At 43.2% G+C, this 17748-nt stretch overlaps 1 protein-coding gene across 15 annotated transcripts in view; it reads right to left on the reverse strand.

The window, feature by feature from the left end:
* The window catches only part of ppip5k1a (diphosphoinositol pentakisphosphate kinase 1a), a 59672-nt gene extending 41924 nt beyond the window's left edge, over positions 1–17748 (reverse strand). For 11 of the 15 annotated variants that reach the window (XR_008559421.2, XM_054732526.2, XM_054732525.2 and 8 more), the window contains exons 1-16: positions 17437–17748; positions 16296–16491; positions 16105–16195; positions 15927–16012; positions 15269–15423; positions 14275–14376; positions 13943–14104; positions 13364–13485; positions 13178–13279; positions 7273–7359; positions 7111–7186; positions 6927–7036; positions 6326–6411; positions 6107–6232; positions 5648–5769; positions 3332–3517 (exon numbers count right to left, since the gene is read on the reverse strand). Coding sequence is in view for 14 of the 15 variants with exons in the window: in XM_054732526.2 (XP_054588501.1) it covers positions 3332–3517; positions 5648–5769; positions 6107–6232; positions 6326–6411; positions 6927–7036; positions 7111–7186; positions 7273–7359; positions 13178–13279; positions 13364–13485; positions 13943–14104; positions 14275–14376; positions 15269–15423; positions 15927–16012; positions 16105–16195; positions 16296–16491; positions 17437–17580 (1953 nt within the window). In the remaining variant the exon portion in view is untranslated. The remainder of the gene's footprint in view (positions 1–3331; positions 3518–5647; positions 5770–6106; positions 6233–6325; positions 6412–6926; positions 7037–7110; positions 7187–7272; positions 7360–13177; positions 13280–13363; positions 13486–13942; positions 14105–14274; positions 14377–15268; positions 15424–15926; positions 16013–16104; positions 16196–16295; positions 16492–17436) is intronic. The other 4 variants (XM_015953996.3, XM_015953995.3, XM_015953993.3 and 1 more) reach the window with 1 other exon arrangement.

A 17748-nucleotide genomic window follows, 5' to 3' on the forward strand; every position in this document is an offset into this window, starting at 1 on the left:
TCTCATTCCACCACAACCTCCGCAATCTGGCACCCAACCACTTCTCCTCTCTTGTTGCCTCCACTCTTCCATCTCCCAGCACATTCTCTGCTTATGAAGTGAATGATGCCAACGAGTCACTCTGCTCCACACTCTGCTCTTGTCTTAACAACTTGTGCCCTATAGCCACTAGACCTGCTAGAGCCTCTCAGTCGCACTCTTGGCTAAATGATCCCCACCGGTCTCTACGCACCACACTTAGAGCTGCGGAACGGAAATGGCGCAAAGCAAAAGATCCTGGTGATCTATTGAAATTTCATGAATTACTGTCCTCATTCTCTGCCAGCATCACTGATGCAAAGAAAGCTTTCTACACTGACAAAATTCTCAGCTCTACTCTCAGAAATTATTTTCGACATTCAAAACTCTGCTCAACCCTCCGTCTCCACCTCCTACCAACAATCTATCAGCTGATACCTTTGCCTCATTCTTCACTGACAAAGTGGCAGCTATAAGCAAACAGTTTTCTCAACTGGACACTCCTGAACATTCACAACCACAAACTCCTTCTAGCCCAACCATCTCAGACCCTACTGCTTCATTTTCCTCTTTTTACCCTGTCACTGAGAACTGTGTGTCCAAGCTTCTCACGTGCAGCCGCCCTACTACATGCCCACTCGACCCCTTTCCGACTAAGCTGCTCCAAGCTATTGCTCCTACAGTAGCCGCAGCAGTCACACATGTGATCAACGCATCACCGACATCCGGTACATTTCCCACCTCTCTCAAGCATTCTCAGGTTAAACCGCTGCTAAAAAAAACATCTCTTCCTCCAAATCATGTGGAGAACTACCGACCTATCTCTCTCCTCCCTTTTCTGTCCAAAATCATTGAAAGGGTGGCTTTCAAGCAGATCACAGAATACCTCTCACAAAACTGTCTGCTTGACCCTTACCAATCTGGGTTCAAAAAGGGCCACTCCACCGAAACTGCTCTGTTAGCAGTGACTGAATCCTTAAAAGAAGCTAGAGCGTCAGGCAAATCCTCAGTGCTTATCCTGCTCGACTTATCGGCTGCATTTGACACCGTCAACCATGGCTTCCTTTTGTCCACACTGTCTAGCATGGGCATCACAGAGAAAGTACAGGCCTGGTTTGAATCGTACCTCACAGGACGATCATTCAGTGTATCTTGGCTTGGACAATCCTCTACCATGCACCATCTTGCCACAGGAGTTCCCCAGGGCTCAGTACTAGGACCTCTTCTCTTTGCCATATACACCACCTCACTGGGTGAGATCATTCGATCACATGGCTTCTCCTATCACTGCTATGCAGACGACACCCAGGTCTATCTGTCATTTCCACCAGATGACCACACTGTCTCAGCATGAATATCAGACTGTCTCTCTGACATATCAAAATGGATGAAAATCCACCATCTCCAACTCAGCCTCTCTAAAACTGAACTACTTGTCATACCAGCAAAACCATCCATACAGCACAATATCTCAATCCGAAATTACTTCCTATCTCTGGCTCCTTCAAAGGCAGTTCGAAATCTGGGTGTTGTGATTGATGAACACATGACCTTTAAAGATCATGTTGCCTCTGTTGCTCATTCATGCCGCTTTGCGCTGTATAACATACGAAAGATCAGACCATACCTAACACAACATGCCACCCAGCTCCTGGTGCAATCTACTGTCATCTCCCGCCTTGATTACTGCAATGTCCTTCTAACTGGTCTTCCAGGCTGTACTGTGAGACCTCTTCAAATGGTCCAGAACGCAGCGGCGCGTCTGGTCTTCAATCAGCCAAAAAGAGCACACGTCATCCCTCTGTTCATTGAGCTCCACTGGCTACCGCTAGCAGCATGCATCAAATTCAAATTGCTAACACTAGCATACAAAGTCCGAGATGGTACGGCTCCCATCTACCTGAATCCTCTTGCAAAGGCTTACGTCTCGGCCCGGACGCTCCGGTCATCACAGGATCGTCGGCTAGCAGTGCCTACACCACACTCAGGACAATCCAGACTCTTCTCATGCATTATTCCACAAAAGTGGAATGACCTTCCAAGCACTACCAGAACTGTGGCTTCCTTTTCAATTTTCAAGAAACTCCTGAAGACCCTGCTCTTCAGAGAGCATCTTCTAAACTAGCACCTTCCCTGCACCCGTCCCCCCCTCTACTGTCCACTCCTTGTTCCCTACTCTCCATGACTGATGTCAATGTTGTTGTTATTGTTGTTGTTGTTAGCCTCAAGGGCAATATGCCGATTATCACTTGTAAGTCGCTTTGGCCGAAAGCGCCTGCTAAATACATAAACATAAAAAAACTCTAAAGTTTCAAATTGCTGCACCACTCATATCTGATTTATTTTTGCATCGAGTTGAAAAGTCAAATGAAACTCATCCTCTCTGCCCAGCACTTACTGAGGGAAGCTTCAGTTAGGGATGTTGTCTGTATGATAGAACGGTCAAAGATAAATAACTATTTAAAGCCACGGTTGGGGTAGAATAAGCTGTAGTGGTGTTACTTCTAATCCCAAAATTCCATTACCTCCGCTCCGCTGCGCTCCGCTCCGGCACGAACTCCGCAGCAAAATCGGTCCCGTTGTAGTCAATCAGAGCTGTTGCACTATTGCGGCGCAGTGCGCCGCCCGCCGTTCCGCCATCCGGCAAAAATAGGATTGATTCTCTGCAGTCGATGGACAGAAATCACAACCGCCCAACAGGAAAAGGAGCAAGCACAACTTCCGATTTTCACAATAAATCGATAAACAAAAGGCGTTTTCTTGTTTCATATGCACAGGTTTAACAACTTTTAACAACTATCAATGGCGGCTGAACTTTAAATGCACAAAAATAAGCCATAAATACAGTTTCCACTATCAAAGCAGTCACCCTTTGTTGATCCAAACACTGCTGATCTCTCATCACAAATGATAGGCAGATTAAACAGTTCATTTCGATGCTTCTCCCACACGTGTGTTTGGATCTAACTTCCGCGTTTATTGCTCGGACTGTATCGCAAGATCTCTAAAATCTCGCGCATGCCTGTTTGCGCACCTCAGGTCTCCGCACCGGAGCGGAGCCGTTGTAGAGCGGGTACCAGTAAAATTGAGTTCAGAAGCGAGCGGCTGCGGAAGGCGGGGGCGGAGCGGAGTTAGTGGAATTTTGGGGTTAGAATAACAACAAAAGCACTCTTGTTGTCTGTGAGCAGCTCCAATTCAGGCTGAGTGAGTGGAACATCACTGCAGGTGGAGTTGATTCAGACCAAACTCCACACAGAAGTCTGGACTAATTAAGCTCTTTTTAACAGGAATGTGCAACAAATGAGCAGCTAACCACCCTGTCATAGTCCTCCTCGGTGAACACCCTGTCCCTCTGCAGGATTTCATGGAGTCGGGCCTTGACGCGATGCTGACAGCTGCTCAGCGAGTCGCTGTCACTGTCCAGGAGCCCATTCATGTTGGCGCTCTTCACCATCTGAACCAGGATGGGTGTCAGCTCACCTTCTAGAGCCAGCAAGCCCTGCTCAGACACACAGAGACAACAAGGAGGACACCAGTTGTGTAAAATGATGCTTCGTGAACTTATCAGAAGGTTGGTTTTCTCACATTATTACACTGCCTAAATGAAAATGGATCCTACAGAGAATGATGCAATAACAATTAGCGGAGGTGATATGCACTCACCTGTGTGCCTCTGTTATAAGATAAGTAAATAGAACACATTTCTGAATGAGGTAATGGCTGGATGTTTGAGACCTTGAATTTGAACTGAAAGAACCTTTGTTAGTACAACTGTGGATGAGAATATCTGCTCCCTTTGGTGGTCTGGTTCCTTTCCCACATGTCACGAATCCCCGAAGAGTCCAGAGTGACAGAAAAAATACTTTAAATATTGGATGATAACAATTTTTGCTGAAAACAAGTCAAAATCAACAGTGATCTCCCAGAATTTTCTTGTGCTTTTTCGCCCACAGGTCGTGAAACCAGGAAATTGGATTCTGATGAAACAAGACAATTGGGGCAGCCCGAGGTGAGAAGGTCCATTCGAAGTACTCCTCACCACTCCTACTGCTGTGAAGATTGCTGAGAGGCCATCTTGGATTCATCTATCCCACTGTAAGCTCATCAATGTCAACTGACCGCTACTAGAGCGACAACAAAGTCTGGCTGCAAAGGGGTGGGTTACCTTTAGGGTCCCACGTCTCAACCCCGGTGAAGATAAAGATCTGCTTCAAGCTTGCTGGTTTCACCACATTGCTGATGTTGGTGCACGCTCACGGCCCTGTACTTGGGCCGCCTCTCAGCACCTGATGGAATGACTGGGACAGCAGCATCTGAGGGGTACTAGAACTGGAACTGAAACGACGGATTGGGGCTCCTCCCTGACCGCACACCTACATGACAATGTGACCTGCATCCACCTTGGCTGAAGACTCTCTGGACGCAACTACGACAGGACACAGCGACGAAGAGACGCTGGAAAAGGATAACTGCTTCAATCACCTGCACCCAATCTCCTTCGTGGTTTCACGGTCAAAGGATCAGAAGGACTTATCGGGGACAGGATCAGCTCCCTGACAATTGGGCAACCACCTCAACACGCCACGGAAGGACCCTGACGTCTTCCTATTGAGAAGTTGAACTGTGCGCTCCCACATCCCGGACTCCATTCTTGTACTCCGGACCTGGACTTCAAGGAACCCATCAACGTGAGACTGAAACCATCATGATCAACAGAAGAGGACTCTGACCTTCCAAACTATTCTCCAACCGAGACTCCCAGCCCACGGACAAGCTCTTTGATGAAGAACGCTCGATTTGCCTCAGCTTCTGCCATAGTTAGAGTTGCATAAATAAATATTACCTGTTCATTTTCCCTCATTCACAGGAAGAGTCGTCTGCAACTTGACGCTTTAAATTAAATTCATCTGATGTTTCAATAAACTCTACTGATGTTTTATGTATATTATGTGGTTTTGCTTACCCTTCCCAGCCTCTTTACAGAAACTGCTATAAATTTTAGAATTGTTGCATCACAGTAAACTCACTTAAATATGTATGTTATAGCTCTTTAAAAGTTTATGATGGTGTTGATTTAGCTGACTTCCGTTATCTCACTTATATCTCTGTAAACTGCTGTTTGCCTTATCGTGTTTTATTATTTTAATTGTTCTTTATTATTTTACTTATTTGTTCTTTGTGCTGTTGTTTTCTTTTTGTTTGGTTATCCTATTCGGATAAACAGGAGGAATTATGGTATGGAAATCTTGTATTTCATTATTTTAATCCTATTAATTAATGTATTACCTTACGACTGAAAGCGTACACACACACACACACACACACACACACACACACACACACACACACACACACACACACACACACACACACACACACACACACACCTCTGTTCTTTCCTTATCTCATGTTATAAAATAAACTTGCAGAGCTGAACTCGGGGCAGTTGCCTTGTGCTCTGCCACAGATTGCTATTTGGTTTACTTGTCTGTTTATTGTCTCTCTTCTTTTCTCTTCGACTGCAGGAAACAGGTTTATTGATAAATATATTGATGAAATCCCTAACGGTACATTTGTATAAAAATAGACAAAACAGTATTATCAAACACATGTTGTAAATCTAGAGTACCTTTGCAAAAGCTGCAGCTGTCATCTGCACCCTGCCTTCATCAGATGCATATATCTTCAGGTCGTGTCTGTAGGTGCTGTGTAATCGCAGTAACCCACAGCCTGGAAATCCAGCGTAGTCTCCTACAAAAACCACAGTCCAAACAACTCTGGTTTACATTTACAGATACAGATGCAGCAGGAAGATGGCACATCTAACACACACCAACATCTGAGCTCTCTGTAGTAAAAACACCATATCTGTTTAACTTTAACTAAAGTTTGTGCCCATTTAGTTTAGATTTCTGTCTCAGCTGAACTCGGATGCCTTTTACTACATGGTTGTTGCCTGTCCTTCGCTATTTTATGAGCGCAATCTCTTAAAATGACTATATTCTAAATCCAAATGTGTGTTATAGAAGTTAATGATGCAGTAGGTACCACAGAATACAGCAGGCTGATTTATCTGTGTACACCTCACCTTGCCCTCCAGGGTACATGCAGCGGAAAGCTCTTCCCAGCTCCTCAGCCTGAACTCTGCCAACCGGAGTCAGCTCTCCCCCCCACTTCAGCACCAACAGCAGAGACGGTCCCTCCTTACGGGTGTCTAGAACAAGTCCACAACACGCTGATCATCATGCAGTTTGAGACTTCAGTCCATTTCTTTAGCAAAATAGCCCACGTGGGTTTATTTCCCTACCTTCTTCTTCACTTGAGGTTTTAGGCTGTCCGTGGGGCAGGTACGTCAGTTGCACTTTTCGATTGATCCCAGAGAAGTGGCCATACCTTCATTAGCAGGAGGAAGGAATATTCAATTAAATCAAATTGATGCATTTTCTGCTTCCAAGTTAGATTTATACTACCTGTCCAGGAAAAAAAAAAAGATGTAATTTTTACTTTCAAGCAAACAGAATCAGGATATTCGTCAGATTTAAGAAGATAAATGTATAAATAATAACAGCTTAATTTTTGTGTTTGAGGAAAGCATGGCAGACGTAGATTGGTTTCAACCAACACGACACCGTTAGATCTGCCTAAACATATTATATATTTACCGTACACAAAAACGACCAACCCTGTCAAACTTAATGAATGCTTAGGGTGAATCTGATGGACAAAACAAGAATTGGAAAAATCTCAGTATACGCTCATAATTTAACCAAATTATTACAGTTTGTTACATAATCGAAGTTTAGGTTAGGTGGGCAAACAATCTATAACGGTTTGAACATCCCACTCTAGTGCTCCCTACATTAGATCAGTAGAGCTGGAGCCAGAGAGAAGTGACGTTGGTCACTTACATTTCTAAAACCGTCTTCAGCTGCTCCAGTTTGGACTTCTTCTCTTCTATCTCACAGTCATTGTGTTGTCCCAGTTCTGCCAACAGTTGCCGTGTGATGTCCAGCACCTCCTGTAGGGCAACGAGCTATGAGAAACCTAACCAAAGCAGTGAACAGTGGTTAGGTCACTAAAAAACTTGCTGACCTGTAGTTGTTTTGGCTTTTTGAGTTTTAGTTTCCCAGTTTTGTATCCCTCATATTTTTCAAACAGATCAAAGAACCTGGATGCATCAAAGACGAATGAATGAATCACAAGATTTGAATCTGATTTTGGGTTATGAAACAACAAGTGTTAAAGAAAACAGACATGGGGTTGCGAACTTCCATCTTCATCTTCTGTTTGGGTGTTCTGTCTCCATGACGGATCACAGCGATAACACAGCGTAGTTCCATCCTGGGGGGGGGGGTTAAACTTTAATGAACAACAGTCCCGTTTAACCATTACATACGTATCATCCCTAAAACCAGTATCTTACTGGGCTGTAACAGCTGGTGACAAGATGGTAACACAATATTTTGAGAAAATAAACTCATTTTCATTTGGACTCATGGGACACAACTGCAAACAAACCAATATGGAAATGTTCATCCATAAGTTAGTCACAAAGTATCTGGAACATGTCCCACCATGTTAATAATTTACCCTCACTGTATCTGTAATCTGGTCGGCAGCCTCTCCCAGAGTTGTCTTGCGTTTCCAACGCTTTCTGATTTAGGAGGTTAAATAAACCAAGCCTTAAACAATCCGTCCTATGTGTGTAAACATATAGCCTGGTCATGCCCTGCAGCGCAGGTTGTAGCGTAAAAGTTACGGATGTCTTTCAAACTGTCTGCATGCAATTGGACAACGCTAGGAGCAATCAGAGCAATGAACAATAGGGATGTACAATACAGTATATCAGCATCACTACCGGTATCGGCCGATGTTAAGTCATTTTTAACATATCTGTATCGGTCCGATAAGTAAAATCGAGTCAATATTAACAACTGATATTTTTTCCATCTTGTTTCCATTTGTTTGTCTGTTTCAGAGGGTGAGGGGGGTGGTGTGTAATTGTTTAGTCATGTGAACAGTGACTGTAATCCTCTCAGAAACGTAAATGTGTGCGGTGTGTGTACACAATAACGTAAATTCAGCTTTAATAATTTTCATTCTATACAAAATCTACTGATTTTAGAAGCATTAATTTCAGTATATCAGTATCAGCAAATATCAGTTATCGGCCATAACTGTGATCTTAATATCGGTATCGGCTAGGGCTGCAACAAACGATTATTTGGATAATCGATGAATCAGATGGGGTCTCGACACGATTAATCGATTAATCGGATTACGTGGGGAAATTTTTAAAAACTGCTAGGGAAACGTTATTTCTCTCCTTCCTTCACTTTATTTAACACAACATTATTAGAAAACAGTTCAATAGCAGAAAAACAACATGCCATCACCTAAATTGTCTTATAAGGTGTATAGACAGAGACCCTAAGCTACACCTATCTGTGACCTAAAATGCTTGGTCCAATTAAACAGCTTAAGGGCAATTCTCATCTGTTTTGTTTGATCTCATCTGTTGACATTTATTATAACTGGGGATGTCAAACAACTAATTTTTAAATGTAATTAAACATAGGCTGTGAATTAATCAAAATTTATCACTATTTCCAAAAATGACTGAAAAAATAAGTTGTCACACACTCCATGGAAACTTTCAGAGAATCCACAAATAGTGGCTTTCAAATGGTTTTGTTACTTTCTGCAAGTTTATAAAAGAAGCAGATGAGACAGCATGTCTGATAATTTAGTTTTTCATCTGATAATATTAGAACATGTCAGTAATGCCTGAGGGGCTTTTATAAACACTGTATAACTAATACTCCTGGAGAGGGTATGAATTACACAGAGGCTTCTGGGGAGCCCAGTTATGGGGGGGGGGGGGGGGGGGCATTTTGGCCCCCAAAATGTCTTGAAACGGCCCTGGGTGTGTGACTGAGTGTTGAAGGTGATCTGAATAGTATCAAATTTATAAATATTACATGTGTGTAACTTATTGTTTTATAGGTAAAAACGTGTAGTGGAGATAAATCTACCTACATTTTACTTTTCAACACTTTGTTTTGTTGTTTTTATTTAACTATTTTCCTGTCCTGTCTGTCTCTCATCTTCCTGCATCTCCTCTAAACTCTCCAGAAAAACTGCTGCCTGGATTCTTACTTTTTCACCTCATCAGTTACTTCTGTGCAGATCAAAGGGATCTCCTGACCGCAAAGCGCAGAGCGCGTTTTCGATGCTGCGTGAGGTGAAATCACCGCAGCACAGGTGATGAGCTCCGCAGTAGCAGAGCGCTGCAGGCACAAATAAGACAGAAAATAGAGAACATGTGCAGACATGAACGATCGTGTGCTAATTATAGTTTTTTGGTTGCGCCACTTTGAGAATGGACCGTGCGCTGGACGCATGCAGCCTGGAGAGCTGCACAACAACGCGCTGTGCCGCTCTCTGCTCAAAAGAGTCCAAAAATGATATAATACAGAAAACTTTTTTCCGGCTCCCCGGATGTGTAGGATATACAGCTCCCCCATAATTCGATCCCTGCTCCTGGATGAAAAGCCGGACATTTTCATCAATACAAGAACCCGGAGTCCGGACGCGCCGGACAGAGAGTGAAAAGTGGACATGTCCGGGGAAAACGGAACGTACGGTCACCACAGTCCTCATAAAGCGGGAAATTATAGATACAGTATTTTGCTCGTGCCCTGGGCCCTTTAGAGTTCGTGGGCCCTGGGCAATTGCCCAGTTAATCCGGCCTTGGGCGGAACCGGTTCGCAGCAGCGCGAGTCCCCCCCCGCTCATCTAATAAGCGTCGCGCTCACGACTTTAGACTCTTTTTTTAATGAGCTTAGGGCATGTCTAGCCTGTGTAATAATCCGGGACTTGGATGAATCACTTTTGAAAAGTTTTTAATTTACCCGGACACAGAGTTCTCTCCTTCCTCGCTGATGATCCCGACATGCTTGCGTTTAAGACGCTGCATCATCCCGTGCCATGCTAAGTCTGACCTAAACGTTGCAGGTAACGCATGTCTTCGCCTGATTTAACTGAAAATGCTCCCAAACTTAAAAAGCTTTTACTTTTTTGACTCTCGCTGCTTCTGCCATGTTCCTCTTCCAAACAACTGCCGGCTCTCCCTCGCGCTGATCTGCCGGCTCTCCCTCGCGCTGATCTGTCTGCGCGCAACGGCGGGCGGGAAGGGGGGGGGGGGGCGCTTTTGGAAGAGTTGTGCGACACAATGAATCGATGACGCAATTCGTTGCCAACGCTTTTAGTAATCGATTTTCATCGAATTTATCGATTCGTTGTTGCAGCCCTAGTATCGGCCCAAAGGTTTCACATCGGTGCATTCCTAATGAACAATACGACATATTCATCACTAGGAAAACCAGCTAACAGACAGTCCGCCATACATTCTAAATTGTCCAGCGTTGATGCCAAAGTCATTTCAAATGAGCGCTGTTCCTGAGCTGACATCGTTTTTGTAGTTTTTTTCCATAGTAGCTCTGATTGGCCGGTGTCTGTACCAGATCTGCTCGGACTGCCAGATCGGCTCGGGGTCCTGCGCCTGCTGATGACGTCACATTACAGCCAATCCACATAAGTTTTGGAAAGACATCAGCAGTTTTGTAAAATACTTGTTTGTTACCACCTAAATATTCTCTTTATCGTTGTAATTTGTTAATAAAACACCATATTATCTTTGTTTTGTAAAGAATGTGAAACAACATCAAACCAACACCAGACTGCCAAAAAAGACAACAGTTCTTATATGTGAAGCCATATCTGCTTGTATAAATGTTGAATTTGTCTGTATATTTCCTTAGCTGGGGCAGCAGTAGCTCAACAGGTTGAGCGGGTTGTCCAGTAATCAGAAGATTGCAGGTTCGATCCCGGCTCCGGACAGAGAATTCTGCTGCTGTGTCCTTGGGCAAGACACTTAACCCACCTTGCCTGCTGGTGGTGGTCGGAGGGACCGGTGGCTCCTGTGCTCGGCAGCCTCACCTGTCAGCGCGCCCCAGGGCAGCTGTGGCTACATTGTAGCTCATCACCATCAGTGTGTGAATGGATGAATGATACACTGTAGTGTAAAGCACTTTGGAGTCCTTACTCTGAGTGGCACTATACAAGTGCGGCTCATTTATCATTTAGTTATGTAAATACATTCATCCATTCAAAATGTTGCTTGCTGTCTTTTCAATAGTTCTTATATTTTATTTTGCTCCATTTCATCAAAATCAAGAGCTTTAGAGGGTCACCGTTTATCAGTTGATATCTTTGCTTTTATTTTACATTTTCTTTGGAAATTCAAACATTTTCTCCAAAAAGTGTTGATTTCTGGACTACAGGACTACACCCGCTAAGACTGCAACCATAAATTCATTCTGACCAATCAAAATCGTCATTGTCAACGTGCTAACGTAACTTTTACGAATGTGGTATCGTAACTTCCGTAAGTCTTACGTTCACCCAAACATCTGCTGTGACGTGTTTGGCAGACACAGGACCCCGAGCTGATCTAGCTGCCTGAGCAGATCCGGTACCAACACCGGACCTAAACTTGTTCGGGCCAATGGTAGCTCTGCTGAGGCGAGACCAACATGCAGAGTAAAATCTTTTGCTATATCTTTAGTTTGTTTAGATTTGTTCCTTACTCTCCATGACTGATGTCAATGTTGTTGTTATTGTTGTTGTTAGCCTCAAGGGCAACATGCCTTACATGTATACTTGTAAGTCGCTTTGGACAAAAGCGTCTGCTAAATACATAAACATAAACATGTCTAGGACTACAATAAAAATGGTCTGAGATCGGTCCCTGATCTCGCTAAACTTCTTTAGGAGGAAATCTATTACTCAAACTTTGACATTTTGATTTTCAGCAACACAATAACAAGGCCCTGAAACTCACACAAGGAAAACTGAGCACCGTCACAAACTCAGTCATTTTCAAATAGGGCTGCAACAACAAATCGACTAAATGCGTTGGCAACGCTCATTGTCATCGATTAGTTGTGCAACTTTTTTGCGTGTAGTGCAACCCTTGTGAAACAGTCAACGCGCAGCGCTCATCTGTATGCGGCAGCAGAGCAGGCCGAGGCAGATCACAACGAGAGAGATATGTCACACGTGTGATGAAAAAAACGGTGTGTGCGATAAAATATTTTTAGGCGTTTTATTTTCAAGTAACTTTTTCCTCAGAACTTTATTGAACATAAGTTGCTTGTTATTGTGTAAGGGATATGCTTTTTACTGGCACACAGTTTGCTAATCTGTGTGCTGTGGAGAAAAACAAAAACCAGTAAAGACAAATAGGCAGAAACTGTTCAAAGTTTGGGATCAAAAGTGTAACTACAGGCAGATTAGCTAATGCTAGCGGGTAGCAGACTCACGATCACGTGGAATTAAAAAAAACACGATGGTCGTGAAACTAAGAACATCTAAACTCTACAAGGGGGAAAAAAGACCCCCATCCTGTTTAAGCTGTCTGCAGCGCTATGGAGCAGAGCCGCTGCGGACAGGTTGCTGCTTCGAGTCTGCTCTGCTCAACACCGCTGCAGGAGTGTGGCAAGCCACTGTAACATGTAATTCACAAACACGTCCATCTGTGAACATAATTTACACTGGATTATTGCTAACCTGTACACAATAGATATGTCACCATTACATTTTAAGCAGTAGAAATTAAATGTTATTTGCATTTCCAGTAGCTTACTACTGAACATGTTAATGAAATACATTAAATTTTACTGATCATAGTTTAACTATGGATATTTAGGTGATACATGTTGTTTTGCACGCTATCGAACTGTTCTAGTCATGTTTTGTTGTTAGTAAAGGAATGAGAGAAAAAACGTTTGACTAGAAGTTATTAAATGTTCCCGTTTAATTCGATTAATTCAGCGATGATCCAAATAATTGTTTATTGCAGCCCTTTTTTCAAAACGTATTTGCAAATACTGTTCACAAACTTTTACCAGCAACTGCGGCCAGGGGTGGACCGGCCTGTCTGGCATTGTCCCGGTGGGCCGCTTGCCCCCCCCCCCATCTAAGGGCAGACAGTTCATAAAAATGCCAGGGCCGAATAATCGTCCCAGTCCACCCCTGGTCGCAGTCCAGTGAGATACTGGTGTAACCAGCAAGAGCTAACTTTGAAATGCCTTACATGGTCCCTGACGTGGTGGGAACAATGGGGATGTCCTCTGCCTCTGTTGGAATAGACCACGGTATCTGAAACTGAGGCGCCAGCTCACGCATCACAATATTCCTGAAATGTCAGAATGACAGAGATTCAGTAAATCAGATAAAGAAAACAAACAACGTAAATAGTCAAAAGCTAAAATATTTGTACCCTAGAATTTTGGCACAATCATCGTAGTATTTCATTGAGTTCTTCACAAAGCTAAAACCGTTGACATCACACACGTAGGAGCGTCCATTGGCACGAAGAAGATCGAAGCCACACACTGTTTGCTGCAGTAAAAAGAGAGAGGCACATGGTTTTTATGGCTACCCACGGTTTAATCACCCAGTGTGTAAATTCTATTTCCTCAGCAGCACTGTTCTAGGGTGCTCTATCTGCAGCCCAGTGTTCCAGACAACAAACTACAATAAAGTAGAGAAAAACATGAAGGCTCGTTTTGAATAAATACTAAGGTACATTTATCCTTCAGGGACAACAAGGACACGTAAGGCGTGTGAGATTCCTGCTAAGCAATAACTGAAAAGTTTTACTTTAAATCATCAGCTGAGAAACCTTGTCCGGGAATCGCCCCACCTGTTTGAAAGGAACATGAAACTGTAGACCTTTTATCTGCAACTGACCTAAAAATGGTAGGAATACAACCCGATGGAGTTACACAGACAGAAGCCATACAGGAACCTTTACTGTGACATACCTGATCGCACCTGCCAACATTACTTTGCTCACCTTAAATGCGAGGCACACTTTCCGGGCCATCAGTTTCTCCATAGCTGAGAGCATGACAGGGTAACGGACTTCCTTCCCCTCGCTGTCCCGCTCCACCTTCCCATCCAAAGCTGGAGACTTCCGGGCCTCAGCGTGAGCATAATCTGGCCCAACGGTGTACACCTGATGTTTGACAAGGAACCGCCATGCAGGGTTTCTTGTAAATGTCTTCATTAATGCATCAGTTTCATTGTAATGAGAGTACTGATAAAAATCTATTCAAAACCATTAACAAAACTTTCAAACGTCTCAATGTGGTTCAAGAAGGTTTTATTCCAACGTTACGTCTCTACCTTAACATCAGTACCATCGGTTGGCATGAACTCCTCATAGATGTAAGAGCCCGTCTTCCTCACACTGCTCTCTGGAGAGTAAACACTGCTGCGACTCCCAATCTGCACAAAACACAGACGAACTCTTCTTCTACTGTTGTTTAATAAAACAAAGATAAACTGTTTAGCCTCCAAAGCATTTAGTCAAGTCTGAAACAGTATTACAGCTTCAAATGTAAAAAATGACAAATGTAAATTTGATCAAAAATACTTTTAATAAGATCGCCTGTATTTGATGTTGTGCCTTTAAGAGTTCTCCAAACCCCCCAAGTTGCTTTACCACACCCAGGCACACACATTTGAATACTTTGGGTTTTTATGCAAGAAGAAGGTAAAAGGCAGTGAAAGGGTTTGTGAAATTGTCCGCCTGCCTGTCCAACATACAGACTAAAGGAGAAAACACTTCATCAGCTGTGTGGCCAAAAGCTGCTACTGTACAGCAAAAGCAAAGCAAGGCTAATTATAGCCTGATGCATCAGATCTTTGGACTGTGATGCCTTTTTATGACTTATTAGCTTGTCATATTTGTTAGCATACACCATTATTGTTGCATTTGTTTAAAACAGCATTGAAAATGGTTTCATTGCTACTTGCTTATTGCTGCTTTCTGTAACAAAGTGAAGTCTAGCAAATGTTTTCTGACTGCTTCAACTCTTTTACAACTCTTTATCTGGGGTTTGTGGACGCTACTGTAAAGAAGCTAAAGAACAGCAGCTAGCTAAAGGTGATGGTTAATGTTCCAGTTGATAAACAGTTTTAGTTATAAAAATAAAAAACATGAAAGGAAAGTGTGAATGAGTCTCATAATGCTGTTTCAAATCACTTGAGTGTGTAAAAAGGGAACGAGCCAACCTGCTGTCGGTTTGTTTTTTGACAGAATCAGCATTTTGTTTTAAAAAAAAAATAATAATTTTTTTTATTAAAAAAAAAAGAAAGTGAAGGAGAAAATAAGGACCTTTCTGAAGAGCCGCTGACTGCCACCACCTGCAGAGGTGGGGTAGTAGATGTAGACGTTGTGGTCCTCAGCACAGACGGGTTTCTCAACAAAAGGCTTCTGGAACATCTCTCCATTCACCTCTACATGGTCCTCTCCTTCCACTAGGTTACACTCTGAAAAGAAAAGTCCAGAGCAAATGTTGCTGTTTGTCAGGCAGTCCATTTAATTCCTACCAATAACACACACACACACACGCACGCACGCACGCACACACACACACACACACACACACACACGACACTTGACCCTGCTGTGTTTTCTCTCTGGGCCTCTGGAGCAGCTCAACACTCTGAGTCATGTGACTTTGGTTCCTTCTGTCCAGGAAGGCCAACATGTAGACATCTAATCACTCATTCCTCTGGGAACTGACTGTCAAACAGGATTTGAATGCCAAACCCTTTTATATCAGAGGGTTTATGTGTGGGGCGCTTGTTACTGCCGCTATAATTATCTATGAACTGAAATCAAATCAAAACCTTCTAAAGACGCTGCACAGATGAGGACTTCAGGGCCAGCTTACTTAGCAAGAGCAATCCAGTTGTTAAGATTAAAACTGAAAATGAGAGAATGTATTCTTCTACAAATGTAGCCAATGAAGAACATATCAAAGACAGACCGTCTGGTTTATCTGGGTCACGGTTCAGCACTGCATAGCGTGGCAGCTCAATCCCCTCTTCCTGCAGGATGCGATACACCTCTCTTCTGTTAAAGCAAAATTAGAAACCACAAATAAGGCAGGACTGTTGCATTCAGCTCTACAGATGATAAAAAATGTTTTAATCAAATGGATGCACCTGTCCTGTATGTAGTATTGCATGTTCAGGTCATTGATGTGCAGAGGGTTTCTCAGCTTGGCGTAGCTCACAGCCTTATCCAACGGGAATCCTGTTTACCACAGACACATCGGTCCAAACATTGACTCAAAGCTACTAAGATGCACCAAAATCATCAGAATCTCAACAGAAAGGAGGAGGAGGGAGCACACCCTTGGAATGGAAGGAGATGAGACAATCACACAGAGGCCATTTGTCCACAGGCTCGTTGAGGATGATGTCCTCCGGGAAGATGACCACGGTGATGTACTCAAACTTGCAAAGCCTCTCCAGAATCTGGGTCATTGGCTTGGACTTGGACTTCTTCATCATGCAACAGATCCCTACCACAATCTGTTGCTCTGGGGGCTAAACAACAGACAGGAAATATAAAAAAAACACACAGTTACAGACATTTTAATGACATGCCTACAATCTAAAGAGATAACATGTCAGATGTGTCTGATGGATATGAAAACCTGATGACAGGAAACAATTAATAAAACTGTAACTACATGGGAACTGTTCAGTAGAAATTTTACATTGATCTGAAAAAAAAAAAAAAACACCCCAAATTTTAAATCAAGTAAAAAAGTGTTTAAGCTACTGAAGACAAAAATGAAGCAAGATGTTGTAGGAGTCATGTGCCGTGATTGTTTTCAACAACACTGACTTGTTTTTACCGTCAGCAGAAAAAAGAGCTTCAACACAAATAATGTCTGTTGTCTTTGTTGCTCTTTATGTAACAAAACTAACTTACATCTTAACATTTCTGATCCTTTGGGTAACACATACGAGTTTTAAACTGTAATAACTGCTTATTATCTATCTGATACCCTCTTCTTCATCTCCTCTCCAATTTCTATTCTCCTTTCTTCAGTCCTGCTTATAAAGACATGAATTGGACTTAGTTTTGTTTGAGTAGTTTTTTTTTATTTACCCTCTTAAAACTCTCGGGCAGACCATAAGGTGGTCTGTAGTCTGCACTGACACACTAAATTAATAAGCAAGTATTTGTCTTGTTAGTCCAGAGCAAGCCTGAAAAGTTAGAAATCTGTCAGCGTCTGCTACACCAGCTTAAGGTAATTAGGTTAATGTATTTCACTATATGTGCTCAGTCAATAGTATCTGTGAGTGACCCAGTTAGTCAAAGGCATGTAATGTTGAACATCCGATGTGCTTTGAATGGTCAAAAGCATTTGTTTAAATGTCAAAAAACGTGAAATAAAATGTTTTCTTTAGTGACGTTGACTGTGGGCCTTTGGCTGCTGAGGGATTCTGGTGTGTTCCTGCTATGAGAAGGAAGAGTCTCACCGAGTCGGTGTCTTCATCGTCTTCGTACAGCTCCATGTCTGTCCTTATGCTGTCTTCCAGGACTTCGCTCTCATCGTCCTCGCAGCCCACGAAGAATCTGGGAGCGCCACGCTGGCTCTCGCCTGGGCTGCCGGGCTCTGACATCACAGTCCCCCGCGGCAGCCCTTAGCATCCCACCACACCATTGTACACCAACACACCGATGAAGTGGGCCGTCGATGGAGGGGGCATGAGGCCTGGGGGAGGGGGGTGGTTCCACTCTGCACAACAGAGCTGAGAGATGGTGTGTGAAGCTGAGGAGCAACACAACAA

This window comes from Nothobranchius furzeri, chromosome 9, assembly GCF_043380555.1.
Source record: "Nothobranchius furzeri strain GRZ-AD chromosome 9, NfurGRZ-RIMD1, whole genome shotgun sequence".
In the NCBI taxonomy this organism is placed as follows: Eukaryota; Metazoa; Chordata; class Actinopteri; order Cyprinodontiformes; family Nothobranchiidae; genus Nothobranchius; species Nothobranchius furzeri.